Genomic DNA, 22544 nt, shown 5'->3' on the forward strand with positions numbered 1-22544 from the left:
ATTGTGGGAATAGAATGTGTTGGTGTGTTCAATTGCCGAGTGAGTAACGTAACAAAAAAAAAAATCAACCAACCAAACAAACTTGAATTTCATTCATTTATTGCACGAGCCATTTTGACCCACTAACTTCATGAAAATAAATAAAACATATAAATACACTGTAGCAACATTGACTTAAGGTTCTAAACCACTACTGGTGTTGCTTCAGTCTAACGAGTCCTGCTTGCTACTATTGTGCACTCTGTAAATACCATGCTTAATGTTGTGGTATGTGCTTCCCTTTGGTAGGTATGTTTCACTGAGACACCAAAATCTAGGATTGTCAAACAATTCCCTGAATTTAAAGTTAATTAAATTGTTCTTGAGAATCTTCTTTAAAAAAAAAAAAAAAAAAAAAAGTACTGTGTAATACTTTTTCAGTATTCGGTATTATTTTTTATCACACCACACTGTTTTTGTTTTCCCAAAGGAACAAGTGGTTTCGGACACCCCAATCGTGATGAATTGCATTCAGAATCACTCTCAGGTGTCCAAGCGCATTTTCTTTGACAAAAGTCACCCAGAAACCACATGCTTCCTTCTGCACGTGCACTCTTCAGTCCAGGCTAGATCCTTCAGTAAGATAGCGGCCCTTGCCACATATCCTGGGCTAGCTAGTACGAAAATTCAGTTCTTGTTAACAAACAAAAAATAATTTGCGGTCTGTTTCAAGCCTGAGATTGTGAAAAGACCGAGGTTGTCCGAAAACCTTTTCACACTATTGTTCTACTTTTTCCTAAAAAAAAAAAGTAATTTGTTCCAATGAAACGCACCGCTGCATTCCATGCAGTAGCTAACTGAAATAAAAACACTCTTTGGAGGATGCAAGTAAACGTAAAGTAAAGACATTCTTGGTGAGCAACCACCAGCAGGCGGACGGCAGGTGTCGGATCTGTTCACTGGCCCTCAACTCTTCTTCTCCGCCTCCTCTTCGCTGATCAGGTAGCAAACATGTGTCCATACACACCACATCTGCAGAGAAACACATGGGGTTACATATATCCCGCTTTCTTTTTAGCCATACAGTAGTGGGAAAAAAAGTTTTTAGACACCTTTACAATTTTTTACTTAATCCCAATTGTCATTAAAGACAATTCTTTGTGTGCCTGGGCTGCACACAAAGAATTGTCTTTTGAAACACGTGTTTCAAAAGGTTTGGCTGCATCGGAGGCACACGGACAAACAAACTGTTTTGTTGTTTATTGTTAATGAAACAAAATAGCAAAACAAAATTCTTGTATCTTGTTTTGTGTCGCGAGGGACGTCATCTTGCTGAAACATCCAGTTCTGAGCTGGACGGAACAGTGCGTGTGCAGCATGTGGGTCAATGTTGGTGACTGCACTGAAATAAACTGCATTTGGAGACTCAAGGCTGATTCTTAAAGCAATGCAAAGCACATCACAAATGCACGAGTTGTCCAAAAACTTCCACCACTGCATATTAATGCTCATTACAGGTTATTTTGCACTGCACCTCGACGGCCAGAGCCAGCAGGCGGCCTCCACCCAGCAGCAGGAGCCCCAGGGCTTGAATCCAGAAAGGCAGGGGGAACCCACAGCGACACACATACAGCCACAGTGGGAGGCAATGCAGCCCGCTCACTACCAACGTGCCCAGTGGTGTCCGAAACCCTGATTCCAAAACAAAACAGAAAATGTGCAGTCACCTTTTACGTACTAATGAGAAAGAGTTGCCTTACATGTGACTGTGGCTTTGGTTTTTTTGGAACTTGTTACCGTTCGCCATGATGGTCCGCACGAACCAAGGGCTGACCGTGAAGCTGCTCTTCCAGCGGTCACCCCTGGCACTGTGGTTGCAGACAAACACGCACCACTCCAGCGCAGGCACGAGCCAACCCCACTGCGGTGCGTAAAGAAGAGCGTCAGAATTAGGCCACTTCAGGTTGACACGTAGCCACTGGGAAACTGGGGGTACCGGTTTTTCATCAAAAATGCAACAGTGGTGGTCGAGCAGAGCAGGTAAAAGGGCATTGAAAGGAGTGTGGTTTCAAACCATTACGAGGGGTACAAAACTAATATTTATACATATACGACGGAGAGATATAGAGCAATGACCGGGACACACTTGTACACAGGACATCTACAGCACTGGTTCTCAACTGGTTGAGTCTCAGGACCCACATTTTCTTCCTTAAATGTTGCAAGCCCAAATGTATTCCAGAACACTCAAATTTATTCCACAAAAATAAAAACGCTACCCCAATTTGTATCAATCCTGGTAAATAAGTTATTAAAATTATTGAAATGATCTTTGTGTCCTACAAAATAAACACACAACATTTCCTCTATGAATATATATATTTTAAAATCCCTTTTGAAAAAAGGGGTTAAACTGTCCACGAACCTACAACCCAATCAAAACAGCTCTGCAACCCACCAGTTGAGAAATGCTGATCTACATCCTACAACAGGGAACTAATGCCTGAGCTCATACGATCACAATGAATGTTGCAATATATACAGGTACTACCCAGAAAATTAGAATATCCTGAAAAGGTTCAACTTAAAAGGTGAATTTGACATATTATATAAAGGAATAATATGCAAATCAATTTATTTCAAGTTTTTATTTCTTTGGATTTTGCTGATCAGGTCTTGCAGCTTAAAAAAAAACCCCTCAAATTTTATAATAATTTTCTGAGTTTGTGGTTTTAATAAGCTGAAAATCTTAATCATCAAAGTTACAACAAGGAACTGCTTGAGATGTCAATTTGCGTGTAATGGCTCAATAAAATTTGTTAGCTTCATCTTTTTTTGATTGCCAAAATAAAACAACTTTTACTTGATATTCTAATTTTTCGGCTAGTACCTGTATTTTGTGGTGAAAATAGAAGTGATTCATATATTGAACCATTCAAAGTATGTGAACAATACACTTGTGAAGCACCTCCAAGGACCGAAGTATCACCAGTTCGATTTTTTTGTGCAAGGTGCGATTAAATTCAGGCTCTATGAAGCTACAAAAAGCATCGACGCGGATGAGAACGTGCAAGTCTGAAGCCACCGCCCTGAATGCCAGGATGCACAACAAAACAAGAGTCCTACTGACAGTTTTCTCTAAGCTGCTGATGATACACAAATAAGAAAGGCGGGGCAAAAAAAAACTCAGCTAATCATACTTAAAAAGACAATAGATTAAAAGTATACTACCCTTCATATTAGCACGTCAGCACCTACTGTAGCTGGTTAGAGTGAAGACAGGTGTGTGTGTGTGTGTGTGTGTGTGTGTGTGTGAGTGTGTGCGCACGTTTCCTTTACTGACATTGAACAGCATGTTCCACAGCATGCCCCTCCCCAGGTTGTCGACCACAACGTCGAGCCAGGCCCCGAACCTGGAGCACTGGGACAGCTTCCTCGCCAGCCAGCCGTCCACCCCTGCACACGCACGCCATCGCACGGTTATTAACACGTTGGCTGCAAGTGTGGGTCCTCTCTCACACAACAAAACTTTTGTTTTGTTTTGCCACTTAAAATATACATTGTGCATTGTGACATTGTTGCTTTGGAAACGTTTGCTCTTGCTTGGGGTTCAGGTGTTAAAATGATCGGTGCAGCATGCACGCATGAAGTCAGAGGGCTGTTTAGGCTATTGATAAAATGCTACCATAATGCTGCAATAGCTGCATAACATCCTATAATCGTGATCAGATGGACCAGTTTTGCAGCAATCAGTACAACTTATCAACACACACATAAAAATAATAATAAATAGTATTTCAACTGAGCAGACGTCGGCGAAAGAAGCACTTCCATAGACAGCCTGTCAGATGATCAGAAGGTGCACACACGCACACCTGGACAAAGGGATTTTAAAATATAGATATTTAGAGAGAATTTTTTTTGCCCATTTACTTTGCAGGACACACAATTCAATTCAATAATTTCTTTACTAGATATGACAGCAATGAGGATGAATAACCCCATTAAGGCAGCAGGACCAGACAATAGGAAGAGCCTGTCCAACTGCCTGAATGATCACATGTCAGCGGGCAGCATTCCAAACATCGTCAAGTGATTTCAACAGCTGTTGCCCTCCATTTTTCCTTCTTGCACCTGGAAAACAAAGACTCCTAAATCATGATGCCTGGGGGCCTGGGGGGGCAGCAGCAGGTGGAGAGTCTGGTGTGGTGGTCTGACGACAACAACCTCACCCTCAACACACACAGATGAGATACAGGAGATGACAGTGGCCACTGTTCACCCTGGAGGTAAAGGTGGACAGGGTGGGCAGCCTTAAATACTTGGCCATTTAGAACAGCTGGTTTGGTTTGGTAGGTCCTCAACAGTGGCTGTGCTTGGTGAGGCTGAGGAAGTTTGGTATGTTAGATCTTCAGTAACACTGAAGCATGCCCTTACATTCCCAATTGATAGGAGATTAGGATGAACGAGATATCAGTCTTGTTGTTATCGGTTGGTATCGGTTATGGACAAGCAGATTAAACATTTACAAGTAGACGTGCGAATTTACCATCGAGCGCTATAAAGAGCGAGTAGAGGCCGATGAACTGCGTGGGCGTGTCGAAAGTAGCCCAGGAAGCTAAAACAATGCAGAACCGCACGTAGCCTGTAAAACAAAATACACAAAATTATAGTCCATTTACGTGCAGCGCCGCAAATGTTTTAAGGTCCAACAAGCGCTGGACGGCACTTAATCATCGTAGTCTGGATACCTGAAAGATGTTACGCCACTTTACTATTTAAAAACAAAAACTCCACAATTAACAAAGTCAATTGATAACGCGTCCAAAATGAAGACTATGATTTCTCACCTATGATATTCGGCCAGTACAAAAGCACGTTAGCTGCCATCTTCTCTGCAACCCGCCAGGAAGAAGCAGCCTCATGAGAACGCAAAAAAATATACGCTCGTGTTGGTGCTACGGGGAAATATGCGACCGGCAGGACTTACCCCCGTTTTACACCAGAAGCGTTTGCAGAGCGTCAGCAGAGCGTCCGCGTCGACGCAGTGAAACGCCGCCACTAAAGTCAATGAGCAGGTTTACACCAGGCGCAGAGCGTCCGCGTCACAGAAGCAGTAAAACGCGAGCCGCTGGAAAAGAACGCCAAAAGGAGCAGGTGGGATCGTTCCGACAGGAAGTCAATGATGTAAAAACACGGTGGATCCGGTTGATTTTCATCACAACACACAATGTGCTGGATTTTGTATTTATAAGTGCTGTACTTTACTGTGAAACATCAACGTGACGCATCGGCTTCAACGCTGTTCAGGTCGGCCGTCAAACAAAAACAGATTTCATTTTGAATCTCAAACTATGATGAACAAAATGCATCTATACTTTAAATACCTGCATTTTGTATGATGCCAGCAGTTCGGTTTATTATTATTTTTTCTTTTTTTTTTTTTTACACACGTTTTATTTCATTGTTTTCTTTAAAAAACACGCGAAAACTACTTGGGTTGTCGCGCGATCTTGCAATCCTCGCGTGAACCGATCGAGCCGCTGCGCGAGACGCTCTGCTCGTAAAACGCGTCCTGTGTGGGAGGGTGCTGGAGCGTGAGCAGAGCGTCAACGCGGACGCTCTGCAGACGCTTCTGGCCAAAGGTGGCGCGTTTGCGCGTTCTTCCCTCATTTGTGCTAAAGACAAGGATTCAGACATATCAGTATTGCAAAACAAAACATCATGACACATCAATCAATGCATCCATATTTAATACCCGCTTCGTCCTGAGTTCGGGGTCACGGGGGTAAACAGTGGCATAAGTAGCGGCAACTCCGGCGAACAGCAACAAGTGCCGCGACTGCTAGCGGCACCGGGCTACGGCACTTCCGGCAGTCGCAGCAAGTCCCGCGACAGCTAGAGTATCATGAAACACAACAGCTGTACAAAATAAATTAAATTAAATTAAATTAAATTAAATTAAAAATACACCAAAAAAAAGGCTGCAACCTTTCTTGCAAAGCAAGAAATTAATAAAGGCTGCTGCTGCTTCTTCTCCTTCTTGGCGAAGGAAAAACACGTGACCTATGACGTCTTGAAGCTTCTGCGTGTCCTGCGTGAATCACGTGACTGACCCAGGCCTGGGATTTTGTACACCATGGCTGTGTCTCAATTCAGGTTCTGCGCCCTTGAAGTGCGCATTTTGGAAGGAAGTTGCGTCATAGCACTGCGCGAAGGCTTGTCCCAATTCCCGAGGATGCTTAGGACGCTCAAAATGCGCCCTCGGAAATACGCACTAGTTTTAGCCGATTCCAAGGATACACCGCACTATCCTTCGCGCACTTGGGTATCCCATGGTGCTTTGCGTGCTGCTGCAAAGCATCGTGGGATCCTGGGAAGTCAGCTGAAATTAGCGGCATGTACTGGTTAAGACACGACATATAAATCTAAATATTTTTAAGTTTCACATAAAGTATCCAGTTTTTAACGTAGGATTTTATTTATTTGATCATCCAACGGCATCGTTAGATGGCGAACCAATGGTTAGCTTGATACTATAAAAACGTCACTTCCGGGGTTGGCCAGCCGGAGGGAATGGCGTTGACGAATTGAGACACAGCCCATAAACGTATACTGTAAACCATAGAAATGTTATCTCTTCTTCAGTTCTTCTTCCTTTCATTCAAATCTTCAATGACATGAAGCACACGCAATTCCAGAAATCCTGGATTCACATTTAATTTTGCTGTTTCGTTTTTCCAACGCTTGGTGTCACCCGAAATAAAGCTCCAAATGAACGCGCTCGAACGCTTTGATGGTCCGGCAGCTGGAGGTCATATGATTCGAGCGTGGAATCATAACTCAAGGAACAGTCGGTTGAGGGGCGGTGAGGGGGGTCAGTTGGTTGTCACTCGCAGATTGAGGTGTGTGTGTGTGTGTGTGTGTGTGTGTGTGTGAGAGAGAGAAGGATCAAAGTGTTGACATGACTTAATTGCATGAGGACAGAATTAACACAATGTCGTCTTGCATCATTGAAATATGACATTATAGTTCATTATGATTTGTTCAACAGTAGTCTAAACATAACAAGCACTGTGATTTGTAATTAAAACACAAACAAACAAAATAAATAAACGTAATAATTTCGCCAAACGCTCTCCAGGTACAATCAGATAAATTAAAAAAAATAAAATAAAATGAGTTTGCAAAACAGTTGGAATGGCCTGCGTAAACAAGCATTAAAAAAAAAAATCATTTTGTTGAAGTACTCTGTATAAAAATAATAAATAAAAAAAGACGCAGTAAGCAAGTAGCGAACATTTCAAACTATCTGGTGATAGATGATAGTCACAGGACAGTAAAAGCAGCCACTTTCCTCGTGACTGACTTTACTGTAATGCTGTGGTTTTGCAACGTCAAGTAGTTTATCTCATATGGATACTTTGTTGTCACGCAGTGCGTCAGCACTGACATAATTTGACAGTGTTTCATGGTGGTGAGCTCACTTTGTTACGTCCTCTTTTGCTGGAATGTAGATAAGACTCATTTGTTTTTGTTTTTTTGGAATATGGTCTGCTACAGACGGTACAAAGTAAATATAAGAAATAAGAAATAATTTTCAGGAGTTGAACCTTTAACTTCCCTATCGTGAAGAGCTAGCTGAAGAACATGGTTAAATAATTCATACACAAAAGCATGAAACTGAATGGTTTTACAAAAATGAAGTGAAGGAACCAGTGGCATAATTGTGGGAGCAAGAAAGAAATTTGAGTCAAAAGAGTCTGAAAAGACTCAAAAGAGTCAACAGTGTGACACAAGTCATCCTTATGACTCTTCTGAAAGGAGGATCACCCCCACCAATAGCCAACTGTCCCTACTCAGAACAAGGCACGGAGACATTAGTGACAAGTGAAAAGAAATGCCTTTTTAAAGGCGTATAAAAGATCCTGACTCTCAAATCAAGGGTGGGAGGTCAAGAGAGGAATGAGGAGGTTTTATTGTGAACGCTTCCAGTAAGCATTGAGTTCATGACTTCCTTTAAAGCACCTTTCATAAATATTCAAGTAGTTCGTTATTTAAAAAAATAGAATGTCAATGAAAATACTACTGATTATTTTTTTAATACTGGTCTCAAACATAGGAATATATGCTACAAAGGTTAATATATTAATGTGGTCATACCTGCTTAAGTACTCCTCAATCCTGAAGATCTGGTAGCTCAGAAAACTGTTTCTTGATTGTTTATTTTTCATATGAAAAGTGTGTCTAGCAAGTCAATGGTGTGTAAACACACGGCTGAAGGTGTGCCCTCGTTGGTCACACACCTCTCGTCACAAAACTTCATCGTAATGCAACCAACCTTGAACTCATGGACAAGCTGTTAAACAAAAGGTTTTGCTACCATACTTATATTATATATTTGTCATATTCACATAAAGGTGGACGTGAAAGTCGGTGCGAGTGAAAGGGGACGGATCACTGGGACTTCACACCATGCTGTTTGTGTGTGACGTAGCAGGCTGCCACAGAGAGAGAGATATGTTGCTGGTCTATTCGTAGTTTCCAGCTGTCAAGTGATCCAAACCACATTCCAGAACAGGAGTTCCCCAAACTCACATCCGGCCCGCTGCGTGTCTCTGTCTGGCCCGCGTGAAGGCAGTCATAATCCCCCCCACCCCGCCACGTAACTTTGCCGACACGTTATCGCGATAGCACGCTCCCGCTCCCGTTCCCCCGCTCAACAAAGATGTTAGCGCTATTTCCAACCAGCCCCCCCCCCCTCAACTAAAAAATAAAATAAAATAAAATAAAATAAAAAATGCCGGGACGTTAGCGCGTTAGCGCTTCATTTCCAACCACCCCCCGCCCCCGACATGATGCAGTTCCGTCATGTGGCCCATTGCTAAAAAAGTTTGGAGACCACTGTTCCAGACTGTGGAAAATCTAATCATGGCATTTATATGGGAAAACCAACCTGAGACACACTCTTTGTTGAGGCGCGTTGTCTTTGTAACACGTGCAACACAGACCATTGTCAACAATAAATCCGCTAATTCCAGCAACAAGCTGTTTTCAGGCCTTGCTGATCAGGCAGGCGTGACTAATAAAGCCGCCGTTCACGCACTAAAGAAGACTCCTGACTCTGGTTGGAAGAATGCTTCAAAGAAAATAACAGATTTCGGATTTCAGAGTTTCGTGTCAAACAGTGTTGGTCATCTATTTTTATTCTATTGAAATGTTGGTTAGCGCTGCCGCCTCACAGCAAGAAGGTCGTGGGTTCGATTCCGGGGCCTGGACCTGGGACCTTTCTGTGTGGAGTTTGCATGTTCTCCCTGTGTCTGCATGGGTTCTCTCCGGGTTCTCTGGCTTCCTCCCACACTCCAAAAACATGCATGTGAGGTCAATTGAACACTCAAAAATTGTCCGTAGGTGTGCATGTGAGTGTAAATGGTTGTTTGTTTCTATGTGGCCCTGTGATGAACTGGAGACTTGTCCAGGGTGTCACCCTGCCTTCGCCCTAAGACAGCTGGGAGAGGCTCCAGCAGACCCCCATGACCCTGAATAGGAATAAGCGGGTATAGAAGATGGATGGATGAATGGATGAAAAAAGGAAAACTAATATTAATGAATTTTAAATGTCTTAAAATCGTGTTCCTATGCTGCAATAACATAGTTGAGAACGTTCCCGAGGTGCCCCGTGGCTGATAGTAGAATACTGCTACTTGTATAAATTGACACAACATCAGATGTGACGCCATCTGATGTTACTGCAGAAACAAATGACTCAGTTGAATGCCTTAATTGCCCCAAGTTGACCCAACACCGTCACACTCAAATCACCAGTTGCCCCGATTGCGGAAGCCTAATGATAATATCCCAATATTCTTTTTTTTTCTTTCCTTTGACATACTTTGATCTGAGAGAATTTGACGTTCAGAATTTAGGTTAGCGGCTGGGCGCTCGATACAAAAAAATTAGTAAAAGAATTACGAAATTTATGCTGTACTTGCAAAAACAGAAAACGTATTTTGAATGAAAGCACACACACACACACACACACACACACACACACACACACACACACACACACACACACACACACACACACCGAAAAACAGTCTATATATCCTTGTCTCGACGTGGTTAAAAACAAGTCTAGGCAGGCACGCGTTTTATCAGTTAACCTCTAGTTAAGCATAGTGACCACTAGGTGGTGCTGCTTGAACTCCTGTGAGGACGGTTGGCGCTCATCGCCTTACACGCACAACTAGCTTTGATATCGGGTAAAAATGAGCAGTCCTGCGTCAAGCAGCAGTTTTATACATAGTTGGAGAAAACAGGGATCCCAGTAGTGGGGTTAGCGGCGTCTGTCAACATTCTAAGTGTCGTGCTTTTAATTCCTCTGCTGGGAAGGATCTGATCAACTGACCCGAAGAGTCGGATCATGTGACCGAATGGAGGCGTCGCTGAAAACATTCACCCGTTCACCACACTCACACACACACACACCACCAACACCATCACCACCATCACCACGAACACATTTCACGGATAGGGCGACTTGCAATTTTGGAACGAGTCCGTTTCCATACCTTTTTTCCCCCCATTCACATGGACATGAAATGAAGGGAGCATGGGGGCCAAAGAGTCAAGGATAGGATTCCTGTCGTATGACGAGGCTGTCAAGAGAGGTAAGCTAAGAAATTAGCGGCGGGCTAAATCCACCAGTGTTGCGCTAGCTGGGCTAACTGTCAGCGTACATGCTAACCCCCCGACACACACACAGAAGAGGACGTGTTGACCAACGCTTTAAATATCGCTGTTAAAGTGTCGCTAGTTCTTCTGCATAATACCACATGAAAATTGAAAAAAACAACAAAAAAAACCAAAAAAAACAACAACAACAACATTGCGCTATGACGTATTACCAGCAACATTCAAGTCCGCTTTTAAAATGATCCGACAATCGTTACGGATTATAATTAGAAAATATGCGTTCTAGGTGTAAGACTATTTGCGCAATAACCTTCTTTAGACCTAGATTGCAGTAAATATAATATGGCTGCAGTGAAATTGGTTTCATTGGAGCTAACCTTTAAATTGTGTGTCGCTTGACATTATGCTGGGGAGTCTACCCCATTTGAACCTCCCTGGTTATTTACATATGTATGAAAGCGCTGCTGTCTGGTGTTTTGAGACGTGTTCCCCGCGTCATTAGCGAGTCACTTTAAATTGCTAGATTTTTGGTAGCGCCTGCAGTAGTGACGTTTTGTTTGTCAACAGCAATTGCATTGCAATCATTGTTTGTGGAGCTAGCGGTAGCCACGATGAGGGATGGGCTGGCTTGGCATGACAGTGTTTGTCAAAACACAGCGTTGAATGTGATGTGATGGTTGTAGGGAAACAACAGGGCGCCACTCGGCTAGGTTAGTTATAACCACTCCGGCTAACAGTAAACAAGACAGTGGCGAGCTGTGTTCGAATAATGCATTTACTAGCTTACATATCTTTTTTTGCTAGCCATTTAGTTAGCTCCGGTTCGCAAGAGACAAGTTCTCCCAAAGAAAAAATGCCCCCCAGACGTCTTGTTTTAGCTCGTCGTCTAGCGGACTTCGAGCACGGCCATGTGATATTAGGTCAACAACACTTGGCATGACTATGCCTGCTAGAACAAGAGTTGACAGATTGCTTTTGTTTAGGTGTCCACGCGGTTCAGCTAGCTTTAGCTGCAGTAGCCAAGAACGTCTTTGATGAAACGACAAGAAAATCGTGCCATTCGACGAATGTCGATACATTCGTTCCTCAGAATGCACTGATGCAGCCTGTGGCAACACTGAAGGACTTCGTCATCAGCCGGGACTGAGGAGGCCGAGGTTGCCGCCACCTACGCAGATTTGTGTGTCTTTTTTAAGAGAGCTGGTAGATGTTGGGTTTTTTCCCCCCTTCATATTTATAAGGTCATATGCAGAACTAAATCTTGATAAAACAGTCACTTCCCATCAGAGTCACAGTCTGACTGTGGCTGCATGTATGCAAGACGTGTCCCTCTATGCAGCAGCACATGAGACATGTCACTGCCACTCATAGCCTTGTCACACTTCACCTCTGGAGTTGACACCAGATGAACTTTGCCAGTCTTGGATTCCAGGCTCCAGCGAGCTGTTACACATTTAACCAAGGAAAAAGGAAATGGCGCTAGGGTCATACCTTTCAAAACTGTTTACATTTGCACATTAATGTTTGTTTTTTTTCAGTCGTCCCCTCGCACATGTTCACACTGGACTCTCGTATCTGCTTTTGCAAAGCCTTAATTTGCCCCTGCTGCCTTTGCATCCAGCGCCGGCCCCCTCGCATGTGGTAGCGTGCGGACATTCCTCCAACCGGTCGCTGTACCCGCTGAGACGATCGCATGTGACCGCACACGCACTCACACACACACACACGCTGGAATTATTCAGCCATTCAGCCTTATCTGACCAGTCACATGACGGCCTTCCTAATTCCTCGACCCGGCTCAACACCAGCGAACTACAAGCTGAGGGTTTTTATGTGGTCTCAAACGACGGGAATGCTCGTGAAGCGTCCCGTTGTCAGAGGACCCCGTGTCATTCCCGCTTCCTTCACGCCCGATTCTGCTGGGTTGACGGCGCCAAATCTCACTCAAATTGTAGCGGCTATTTGCAATAATTTTGAATTTTGTTTTGTTCTTTTTGGTTCCTCACTCGTTTCCCTTCCATCATAAAAACAAACTACCAGTTTTATTGACCATTTAATATTAGCTTTCACCTTGATCTTTAGATCAAGCTTATAATAAAGTTAATTATGTAAACCACTGCCAACACAGAGATCCTGCATCTTGCAGAAAGAACGGCCCTGCCTTTGCTTTGACTTGAAACAGTGGCTTCTTCTTCTTCTTCTTCTTCTTCGTCAACGTGTTGATGCAAAGACAGCCACACAGTGCGATAATACATCATCAAATTAACGCACCAGCTCGCAATACATGTGTTGTCTTGCGCACATTTCCCATTTCACCTTCATCAATACCTGCAGCATGCTGTGTCTGTGTCTGGCATACAGAACAGTGGGGTTGGAGCAGTGGTGCAACAAAAACACATTAACTGGCAATGTGTGAGGAGCTAATGCTAATCTACGTTTTCTAATGGCTCACTTGGTGTATTATTTTTTCGTATGCCAGGTGTGTTGTCAGGCTGAAGGCTTTTTGTCAATAGATATGCTTCACTTTGTACTGAAAAAGCAACCTTTTTTTTTTTTTTTTTTTTTAAATTGTAATGACTTCTTAAAATAAAATACAGAATAACTTGTTTTCTATTTTAATTTTCATGTTAGGTGATCAATTGAAAATTTTACACGTTGGACCTGTGACAACAATTACTTGCAGGCATTTGTATACTGATATATATTTTTTAAGGATGAAATCAAATGTAGTTCTGCTTCTAAAAGTGTGAGTAAATTAACCATTTCCATTAATCCAAGTTACGATCGCGGCCTCTCCAGTAATGTGCATCCTCAGTCCAATGAGCCCGCTTAATGCTGTGTTGTAATCATGTAACCATCACTTCCCGCACCGGCGCTGTTCTGTCAGATACACAGAGAAACATATGTCACCGGAATCACGTTTGACGATGCTTGCATCATGATTCACTTGAGTAGTGAATTGTGTGCCGAGTTATCTGCACATGTGATATATTTAGGGACTGGAAGCCGCAGGCACGGGACTCTTTGGGCTTCCAGTCATGTGAAACCTTGCTATTGTGCCAAGTAAGTTACAGGTTGGACAGAATCTCGCTGAGGAAGTGGTTGCGGTATTTTGATTTCACGTGGCTGTCAGGGTTGCTTTCTGAATGCAAGGCTTGAAATTCTTCTCTTTAATATTTGATTGCCCTGAGCAGTACGTCGTGCTCATTCTGTCCTTCGCCATAAAAGAATGTCTCAAAGAAAAAAACACTCAAGGAAGGTGATGCATTCATAATGTGCTTCTGTTGTGTGACATGATCCAGAAGGCCACAGTTTAGAGTGACCTCCTTGTTTAACTGGCCAGTTAGACGGGCAGGATGAGCAGCCAAGTGAGGCCACAGCAGTCATTTCTCTGATTGTTTCCTGGTCTTGAGGGTTTTTATTTTGGTTGAATCCAAAGAAGCCATACTAAACGTGTAGATTGGCATTGGCACCAACTGGCACCTGCTTATCTGAACATCTCGAGACACAGCCCTTTTGTTTTTGTTAGTGTTTCTCCTTTAGTGCGTGAGCAAAATATATTTACTTTGTAACTGCAGCATAGTCTTCCAGTCATTGCTACTGTTGAATGACAGGAGGAAGATCACAGGTTCGATTTCCAAGCTTGGGGTCATTCTGCGTGGTTTGCCTGTTCTCCTTGTTGCAGCTCTCTCCTGTTAGAACATGGACACACTCCTGCTACGAACACAATAGAGGACTTGTAAATGCCTTTCTAGATCTTACGAGGGTGCTTTGGGCTGACATCAATGAATCAACAGCAGTGGGCATTGCTACCTTTGAAGTGTCCCTTTAAAGCCTCAGGTCTTAATGGGTTAGTATTTATTTGGGGCTATTAATATGATGATGTTGGATACTTCAAAAAAACGTAAACTGACTACTGACGAGATGAAAACTGTTAACGCAGGAGGAAGTTCTCTAGAGTGGTGCAACCTTGGCCCAGTGCTCAGTGGACCTTTTAGTGTGTTGTGTTGTAATCGTGCATTCCTCCCCACCACACCTGCGCTGTTCAGCCAGACACACGGAGGAACATGTTGACCTAAGCTGTGGCTACGGCAGGCCCCACACAGGTCAATCCAGTCATGAGCTGTTATCAAGCTGTATAACTGCACGCAATAAAACTGTTCCATTAAGGTGCAATAGAACATGTATTTATATCCAATATTATATAAATAGTATGGAAATAATTCAACTGTCCACAGAGATGTAAATAAGTATTTTATTTGATGAATGATTTTTTTCCTCCTTTGCACTGTATATGCTGCTGTAATTAAAGAAAGGCGTTCTGACACATGGTGCGGCTAAACATCACAGCCGACGTTCCGCACTTTGGATTCCACTCTGTTCTCTGAACTCACCCTCGCTGTGTAAAAGACAAAAGTAAAGACAACAGAGTCAAGAGAATGAATAGCAGAACAATCTGTGACTTGTGACGTGATTAACATATAGAGTGCCGCCCCCCCAAGGAACCTGGCCTGTGTCATCCGCAGGTCACAGTTGTCCATTATCCCATCGTCTGTTTAAACTGCGAAGCGTGGATGCGTCCGTTCACAGTGTTTATCTGTCAACTCGCAGTCGAGGCTGGGCGCCATATACCTCGGGGCTCATACGTATTTTTGAGAACTGCTCTTAATACCAGTACAGCGGTATCTTCATACTCGAAAGGCCGCTCTAGATCCCGTAAGTCTGGAGAGCCCTCTAATGGTCCCTCGGAACCTTTGTGGGTTGCCACATTTGAATGAAGCACCCGCACCGGTCACGGCTTGTAACTCCTGACTCATGGCCTCACTGTCAGTCGGTCACGGAGAGTGTTTAGTGTCACAGTCAGCAGAGGTGACGGACCTCTGCTTTGAATTGGCCCCGGCTCACCGGTTTCGTGGATGCAGATTAGACACAGAGGCCCTCGGTCGCCATGGAAACATGAGGCAGGCTGTCATTTAGATGGCCGCACATTTTGCATGGCGTTTCGCTGTATTCCAGGGGTGTATTTTTAGTCCAGCGGTAACTCACAAGCCTGTTTAAGTCTGTTGGTCTAAAATACATACATATTGCTGCCGACAATTTTTTTTTTTGCATCCAAATATTCTTATCGAAGATTTTTGTTCTCAGATGATGAAAAACAATGCAGTCAACAGGTCATTACAAAGGTGAACTTGTGGCAGGATATATCCTTGTATATGCAAAGGATATACACACCTCACACACATCACAAGAAGAAAGGGCAATGTCATTATATCAAAGTCATAATGAAAAAAGGGAACATTTCTACTGGTATACCAGTATCTGTCAAAGGAGTAATGTAAGTAGAACAAGTTGTAATCCAGGTAACTCAGAACAAATGTAACCTACCACCTCCCTCCTGCCATCCCACCCCTCGTCACTGCCAGTGTATTATGACATCCAGAGCCTGCCTAATAACTCAAGAAGAAGAACAAAGAAAAGCAAAACGGAACGAACAGTGAAGTTGTGTTAAGCAGTCAAGTACTGCATCACCTGATCTGCAATGATTTTAGGAAGGGTCCCCACGCTATCCACAATGTTCTTTTTGAACGTGGAAGAGAATATCTAATGTCTTCTAGTTTTATCTGGATCCTTTTTAACTGAATTGCGTAGGTCAACATAAATATTTGCATGCTTTTCTTTTTAAAGAAGCTAAGATGTATTGATTGGCTCGACTGACTGGGGACACGCCCCTCAACCAGCTGGTGTTCCCGGACTGGTTCCGCAATGGGTACAAGTCATGAGCACACAGTCTTAACTACGCCTTTTGGTATGAGCATAGATGACAGACAGAGTGTGTGTGTGTGTGTGTGTGTGTGTGTGTGTGTGTGTGTGTGTGTGTGTGTGTGTGTGTGTGTGTGTGTGTGTGTGTGTGTGCGTGTGTGTGTGTGTGCTGTCTCTTCTGCATGATTACAGTAAACCACGCAGAGTTCGCTGCTGTCTGCTCAGGCGTGGAGATCGGTCCTCTCGCACGACGTCCCCTGTTCAAAAAAACAAATTGTTCCGTTTCATCGGCAGTTCTCAAATTATAAGGAAGACCCACTTGCTGCAAAACGGCGCAATCAACAGTTGGTGGTCCGCCCACATCCACTCTCTACGCCTCACTCCTGTTTCTGGCAAGTGACTAGATTTAAAATCCACAGGAGGCCTTTTTGCTTGCTCCATGCAGGCAGGTAGGCAGGCGGGACATCTTCAGTGTTGAGCTCCTGCCGCCGGTCTCCAGCAGTGAACATTCCATGCCTTTAAATCTACTTTCAAGTCTCACTTTGTAGGTGCCATATCGCTGCAGTCACCTTGTCAACACATTTGATAGGGACTTACAAACATTGCACTTGACTTTAGTCATTGGCCAGATCAAACCCTGGACCTGACGGTAGTCCATGATTGCCTCCAGCTCCGTTTCCCTTAAACAAAAGGAACATTTGTTCTTGCACTGGTGTTTTAGGCCAGAAACTTGCAGAAAATAAAAAGAAGTCAAGAAAGACAATTGAGGCAATGCCTTTTTCTCTTAACGACTTGTGCCGAATGAGAGCGATGAACTGGAAACGGATTAATTCAGTTTCCATTATTCAGAGCAGTAGCTGGTTTGACTTGACTGTGCTGTTAAGCAGACTGCAGTGACACTTTCAATACCTTTTATTAGCTCTATTATCATGGTTACCAGCCAGCTTTCTTGTTCTGATCATTTTCTGAATACGACGTACGTACAAGTGAGAATCCAGTCATTTGTATCCAAAAAGGGAAACGTAAGCTGGTTTCCGGTGATATCACATTCTTTTATTTATTCTTATGCTTGTCATGTTTGTTATTTAACCTTCACTCTACTGCAGTGTTGATCTGAGAACATTGATTTAATGGGACCTTGGTCTGGCCAGTTCTAGATGCAGTGAATTCATTTTGGCCCTCCAAAATGAATAGTCCCCTCCCTTGTGATTGGCCGGCCGCTCACTGCTAACACTAGCTAGCAAAATCCAAACGCCTCCTTTGTGTGTTTGATGGCGTGCCAGTAGCGCCAAAAGACATGCTGAAGAGCTGAAGTCTGTTTTTTATAACCTTTAGGATTTGTACCACGACATTATTAAATGGTAACACCTGTTGTAATAACTTTTAAGACCAGACTTGATGTCGTGTTTGTATAGCTGATGCATCACTCGACTAATGGGGAGTCGGCGCTTTGCGAGAAAACCCATGGCAGGACATACACATGCCGTCGCATCACACTGTGATTTGGAGTCTGGAATATTCTGGTTCTGGATTTTTGCAATCAGCATATGAAACTGTTGAGTGTGGTGTCCGCGGATGTGCTGCAGTCGCTACTGTCACAAACTGGCAGGTGTGAATGTTTAGCTTTTGATGTTCACATGTTTAAAGGATTGGTGTTGGTGTGACTTTCCCCGTAGTCAGTGGACTTTCCAGCCTCGAGGGGATTTTACCACGCACTCTCGACTCGTCATTGGCTCTAGAAGTCAAAAGCAAAATTTGTTTTGCTTTCAGTCTTTCTGTGAAGCAATCATTGCTTTTTATTCAGAATGTTTTGTATGTTGTCCCAGATGCCCCCGGTGTTGACAGCACAACCCACTCGGGGTGTCTCTGTCTCGTCGGCAACAGTATAGTTCAGCATTAGAGGGGAGATCACTCATAGTCCGTCTTCATTTTCTTGGACTGTTCTGTTCAGGGGTTGCCACAGATGCCTTCACTGACCCTCCCCTCCTCTGTCCATGTCCAGACTCCTGATCCTATCCATCCTTGTCTGTGCTAAAGAGAAGGTCAACATTTGAAGCTCTGCTACCTCTAGTTCCGCCTCTCGTCGTTTCCTCAGTGCCCCTGAAAACACACGGCACACACAACCTCTCCTTTCATTCGCGCTCACTCTTATTTACTGCACCTGACACTTGCCTCCACCCATTCCAGCCTGCTTGCAAACGCTCCCTTCGTCGCTCTGGACCGTTGACCACCAAGTCCACCTCCCTCGCCTCTGCTCTCTGCGACCTCACATTCGCACGCCTGTTCGGTCTTAAGGCAGCTTCATTCCGCTCCACCTAGGGACACACCCTCATTGCTAGTGTTTTCCTCCAGCCCTGCCTGCTCTATGAATCTGCTAATATCAAAGTCAATGGTGGTTCCTGTCTAGCCTTGTCCGTCAGCCTGTCCATCACCACAGCAAAGAACGAGAACGGCCTTGGTCCCTCTAAACTGAATTAGGGAAGTGGAACATTTCTGAAAATGCTACCTGTGAGGGTGAATACATTTGGAACACCTGGTGAGGGCTGCACTTCGAGATCAATTCAAAAAGAATGGCAGTCAATGTAATGCGAGGGCCGATATTTTAAGTGCATGACCACAAAGCCGCGTGAGGTCACTCTCGTATTATTCCACCGCATTTGAAATCAGAGCTGCAGAACGATTCAGAAACACAGCTCCGGACCGGTCGATCTCAGGTCACCCCAGTGCTAAAAATGGACCACGTGCAAACTTAATGCAGGAGAGCTGGAGTTTGTCCATTTCCACTTAAATGCTCTCTCAGCCCCTCTCCCTATATCCTTTGTGCTGCCTTCTAGTAGTTGGGGAAATAGCTGACAGGTCTATCTAATAGTTATTTAGCAGCACACCAAAGCCCCTGCCCTTATTTCGTTGCTGTAGCGTGACCTGTTTGCCTGCACACAAATTTGCCTGCGTGCAGATGCATTGAAGCCGTATCAGGACAACACACACACACACACACACACAAGCACACACTGAATTGAAAGCTTTGCTGTTAATGTAGCTCTGTGTCCAAGAATACCCCCATTGCATCACACAGCATCAACAATGCCCACTGTTCTCTGCAGTGTACGCCGCTTTGTTTACCATCTCGACTTATCTACGCAAACAGTTCTGCTATTATCTTGTTGTACTATTTGTAACCAAGACAAGTGGAACTTGATATTTCTGTCATCGCTAATGCATAGCTCCTGCTTTTGAATTTAGCTTTCGTTTCACACCAGAAACCCACAGGGGACCAATAAATAAAAGAAAGAAAGGTAAAGATTGCCAACCACAAGTAGCTGTTCAAATGTATTCAATTTTGCCTTGATGTCATTGAGTTTCCTCGAAGATCGACAGTGGAACGAGTGCCTCTAAAATAACTTTTTTAATTTTACCAAAAAAATAAAATAAAATCAGCGTAATTTGATATATAAGAGTGAACAGTTTCAAAATCTATTGGAGTTCCTCTGCATTTCTATCCAGGAAAGAGCAAACGGAAGCATTTGGAATGAGAGTGAGGTTCCCTCAGTTATGAACACCTCCTGTTGCATTTAAAGCAGACTGATCCTACGATTTTTTTTTTAATGAATTTATTTTAGCAAAGCTCTGTTTTTGTGAAAGCTGCCAAAAACTCCGCTTGTCTGCAGCTTTCACTTTGCCTTTGTCAAAAGGATGAAAATCAGGACAACCCATTTGGGATTCACGCATTGGCTCGATAAGTGGTTCTCCAAGCCAGCACCAGTTTGTAATTCAAAGATGAGATCACATCCCATGCTACATCCATCATACAGTGTGGATTGCAGTAATGTCCTCCAGTTTAACATCAAAAAGCCACAAGTTGTCCACAATAGCAGGGGCCTATTCACCCTGTGAAATCACTGCTTACTTGAACTAAAGATGAGCAAATACTGTCTCGTGTTGTCTATAGTGCTCAGCTAACCAAATGGTCTCTATTCATAACTGGCCAGGGTGTCACTGGGATTGATCAATCTATCATCTGTAACAATCTATAACTATGTAAATAATGGTTTTTAACATCAGGCCGGAGGACTGCGGTTGAAAATGACACCTCTGGCTAACACTGGCACATTGACAGGAAGTTAATTATGTGCATTGTCCTCTTCAAAAAAATAAAAAAGGGTTTCCAGAAAAATTGACGCGTTGACCAGAAATTGCTGTATGTGCTGTGATCCCTTAACGGAACACTAGCAGAATTGATCGCAACAACAAACAGACGTCCATGTATTACAAGGTTTCCTGACTGCAATGAAGGAACTATTTTTTATGAAAAAAAAAAAAATGTTGTTGCAGTAATTGAAGATGCATCTAAAATAACCTGACCTTCACCAAAAATATTTTTCCAAACAGAAATTACAGTGACCCAGCAAAGGAATGCAGGCCATTAGTCTACATTCGAGAGAAGAGAAGAGAATAACGTCTTGGCATGCCAGCAGCAACATTTCTGTAAAGCAGTGTTTTTCAACAGCTTTGCCACAGCACACTGGTGTACTGGCAGATAATGTCAGGTGCGCTGAAAATTATCCAATTTCACTTAATTGTGGAGTGACTGTGCTTTAAGAGAAATGTCGCCTATTTTCCCTCAATTCCTCCCAGCTTTGTGTGCATCTAAACGGCCCAAAGTTTCACACTGAGTGAGTATAAATTAAGAGACTATGTTATAATTTCTAAATGTTTTAGTAGGTGGTGTACCATGGATTTTTTTCTGTGTAAAAACAAAAAATCCAAAAAGGTTGAAAAGCACTGCTGTAGAGGACGGCGAGGGCGAGATGTGTGCAGAGCAGCACTTGTTACTTCTGAGTGAGCTTGTGTCCACGTGGGGAAGAGGCGGAACTGTTTTCGCACCTGCCTGTCACGAAACAATGTGGGCACAGCCAGGATTCTTCCCCTGTTGAACATTGAGGAACTATATTCAGCTTCATATCTTTATACACATACAAGTATAAATACATGAATGTCTTCCAGTGTGTAAAATTTGGCCTGATATATGATTTTCATATTGGCAAAAGCTTAATATACTGCCCATAAATACATTGATCTTAGTGTATAGTCACAGTACAATTAAAAAAAAAATAGAACAATTTTTCCTACTCATAGAATTGCTCTTATTTATATATGAATATACATATCGCAAGGGTCTTGCTGCCAGTTAGCTGCCATCTTGCACCGTCCTGTTTCTAAGGAAGCCCGGTGTGGACAATCAAGCTTGCCTGATGGCGTGTTTTGTTGTTAGGGTGACTGCTCGCGTCCTCAAATAAGCCGACAAAGAAGAAGATGGCCCAGGTATCCAGGTTTGTCTTCTAAGGCCACCGTAGTTCACTGACAAACCCAGGAGAGGCAGGATGAGAGGGTGAACGCTGCAGTGTAAAACGTAACCACTTGATATTGAGGTCTCTACTCAAAGTCTCCAAATATCATACCTTTAATAAAAATAAAACAGAACTCCTCATCATGGGACCCAAATCTCCCCTCCCCTCTGTACGCAACCTAGGCGTTATAAAGGACCCCACCCTGTCATCCCAATCACACATGAATCACATCCTTCTTTCACCTCCGCAACATTTTACGTCTCCGTCCCGCACTCTCCCACAACCACAGCTGCAATACTAATTCATGCCTTCATAACCTCCAGGCTTGATTATTGTAAAAGTCTTCCCTCCACTCGTCCACAAAAATGACAATACATCCAGAACTGTGCTGCCCGCCTCCTCACTCACACCCCCGCTCCAGGGAGCACATCACCCCCATCCTCCCAACAAACAGCTCCACTGGCTCCCTGTTCAACAACGCATCCAGTTCAAACTCCTCCTCACCTGCAAGTCCCTCCATGACCTGGCCCCTCCACCAACAACACTGTCCCACCCGTCACCTCCGCTCTGCTGACTCAAACCTCCTCTCACCCATCACCCGCAACCATGCATCGGACTTTGGGGGGCAGTGTCCAAAGAAGCGCTATATAAATTTTATTATTATTTTTTAATTTTTTTTTTTATTAACAACAGTTCTGAATTTCGTAGTTGGGGTTGCATACTCACATCTTCAAAAAGTTTCATAGTTGAGTGCTTTCC

The 22544-nt window shown here is 43.5% G+C and overlaps 2 protein-coding genes across 3 annotated transcripts in view; one reads left to right on the forward strand and one right to left on the reverse strand.

The window, feature by feature from the left end:
• Positions 1-82: 82 nt before the first annotated feature.
• LOC142895095 (CDP-diacylglycerol--serine O-phosphatidyltransferase) lies at positions 83-5999 on the reverse strand. The gene is made up of 7 exons (XM_076035861.1): positions 5611-5999; positions 4830-4964; positions 4529-4624; positions 3323-3435; positions 1777-1900; positions 1514-1671; positions 83-1011 (listed from the first exon to the last, which is right to left on the reverse strand). The coding sequence occupies exons 2-7, from the start codon at positions 4867-4869 to the stop codon at positions 946-948; spliced, it is 597 nt and encodes a 198-aa protein (XP_075891976.1). The 5' UTR covers positions 4870-4964; positions 5611-5999; the 3' UTR covers positions 83-945.
• Positions 6000-10454: 4455 nt separating this feature from the next.
• Positions 10455-22544, forward strand: part of usp32 (ubiquitin specific peptidase 32) — a 57143-nt gene continuing 45053 nt past the window's right edge. For both annotated transcript variants that reach the window (XM_076035862.1, XM_076035863.1), the window contains exon 1: positions 10455-10652. In XM_076035862.1, coding sequence (XP_075891977.1) covers positions 10595-10652 — 58 coding nt within the window. In that variant the 5' untranslated portion in view covers positions 10455-10594. The remainder of the gene's footprint in view (positions 10653-22544) is intronic.

The sequence above is a fragment of the Nelusetta ayraudi genome, unplaced genomic scaffold (genome assembly GCF_046127955.1).
Source record: "Nelusetta ayraudi isolate G7.1 ecotype Tasmania unplaced genomic scaffold, CSIRO-AGI_Nayr_v1 ptg000048l, whole genome shotgun sequence".
Lineage (NCBI taxonomy): Eukaryota > Metazoa > Chordata > Actinopteri > Tetraodontiformes > Monacanthidae > Nelusetta > Nelusetta ayraudi.

Coding starts and splice junctions, on each gene's coding strand:
- LOC142895095 (XM_076035861.1), bottom strand. CDS start 4,869: ATGGCAGCTAACGTGCTTTTGTACTGGCCGAATATCATAG. Junction 4,625..4,829: donor GTACTGGCCGAATATCATAG/GTGAGAAATCAT, acceptor TTTGTTTTACAG/GCTACGTGCGGTTCTGCATT. Junction 3,436..4,528: donor GCTCTTTATAGCGCTCGATG/GTAAATTCGCAC, acceptor GTGCGTGTGCAG/GGGTGGACGGCTGGCTGGCG.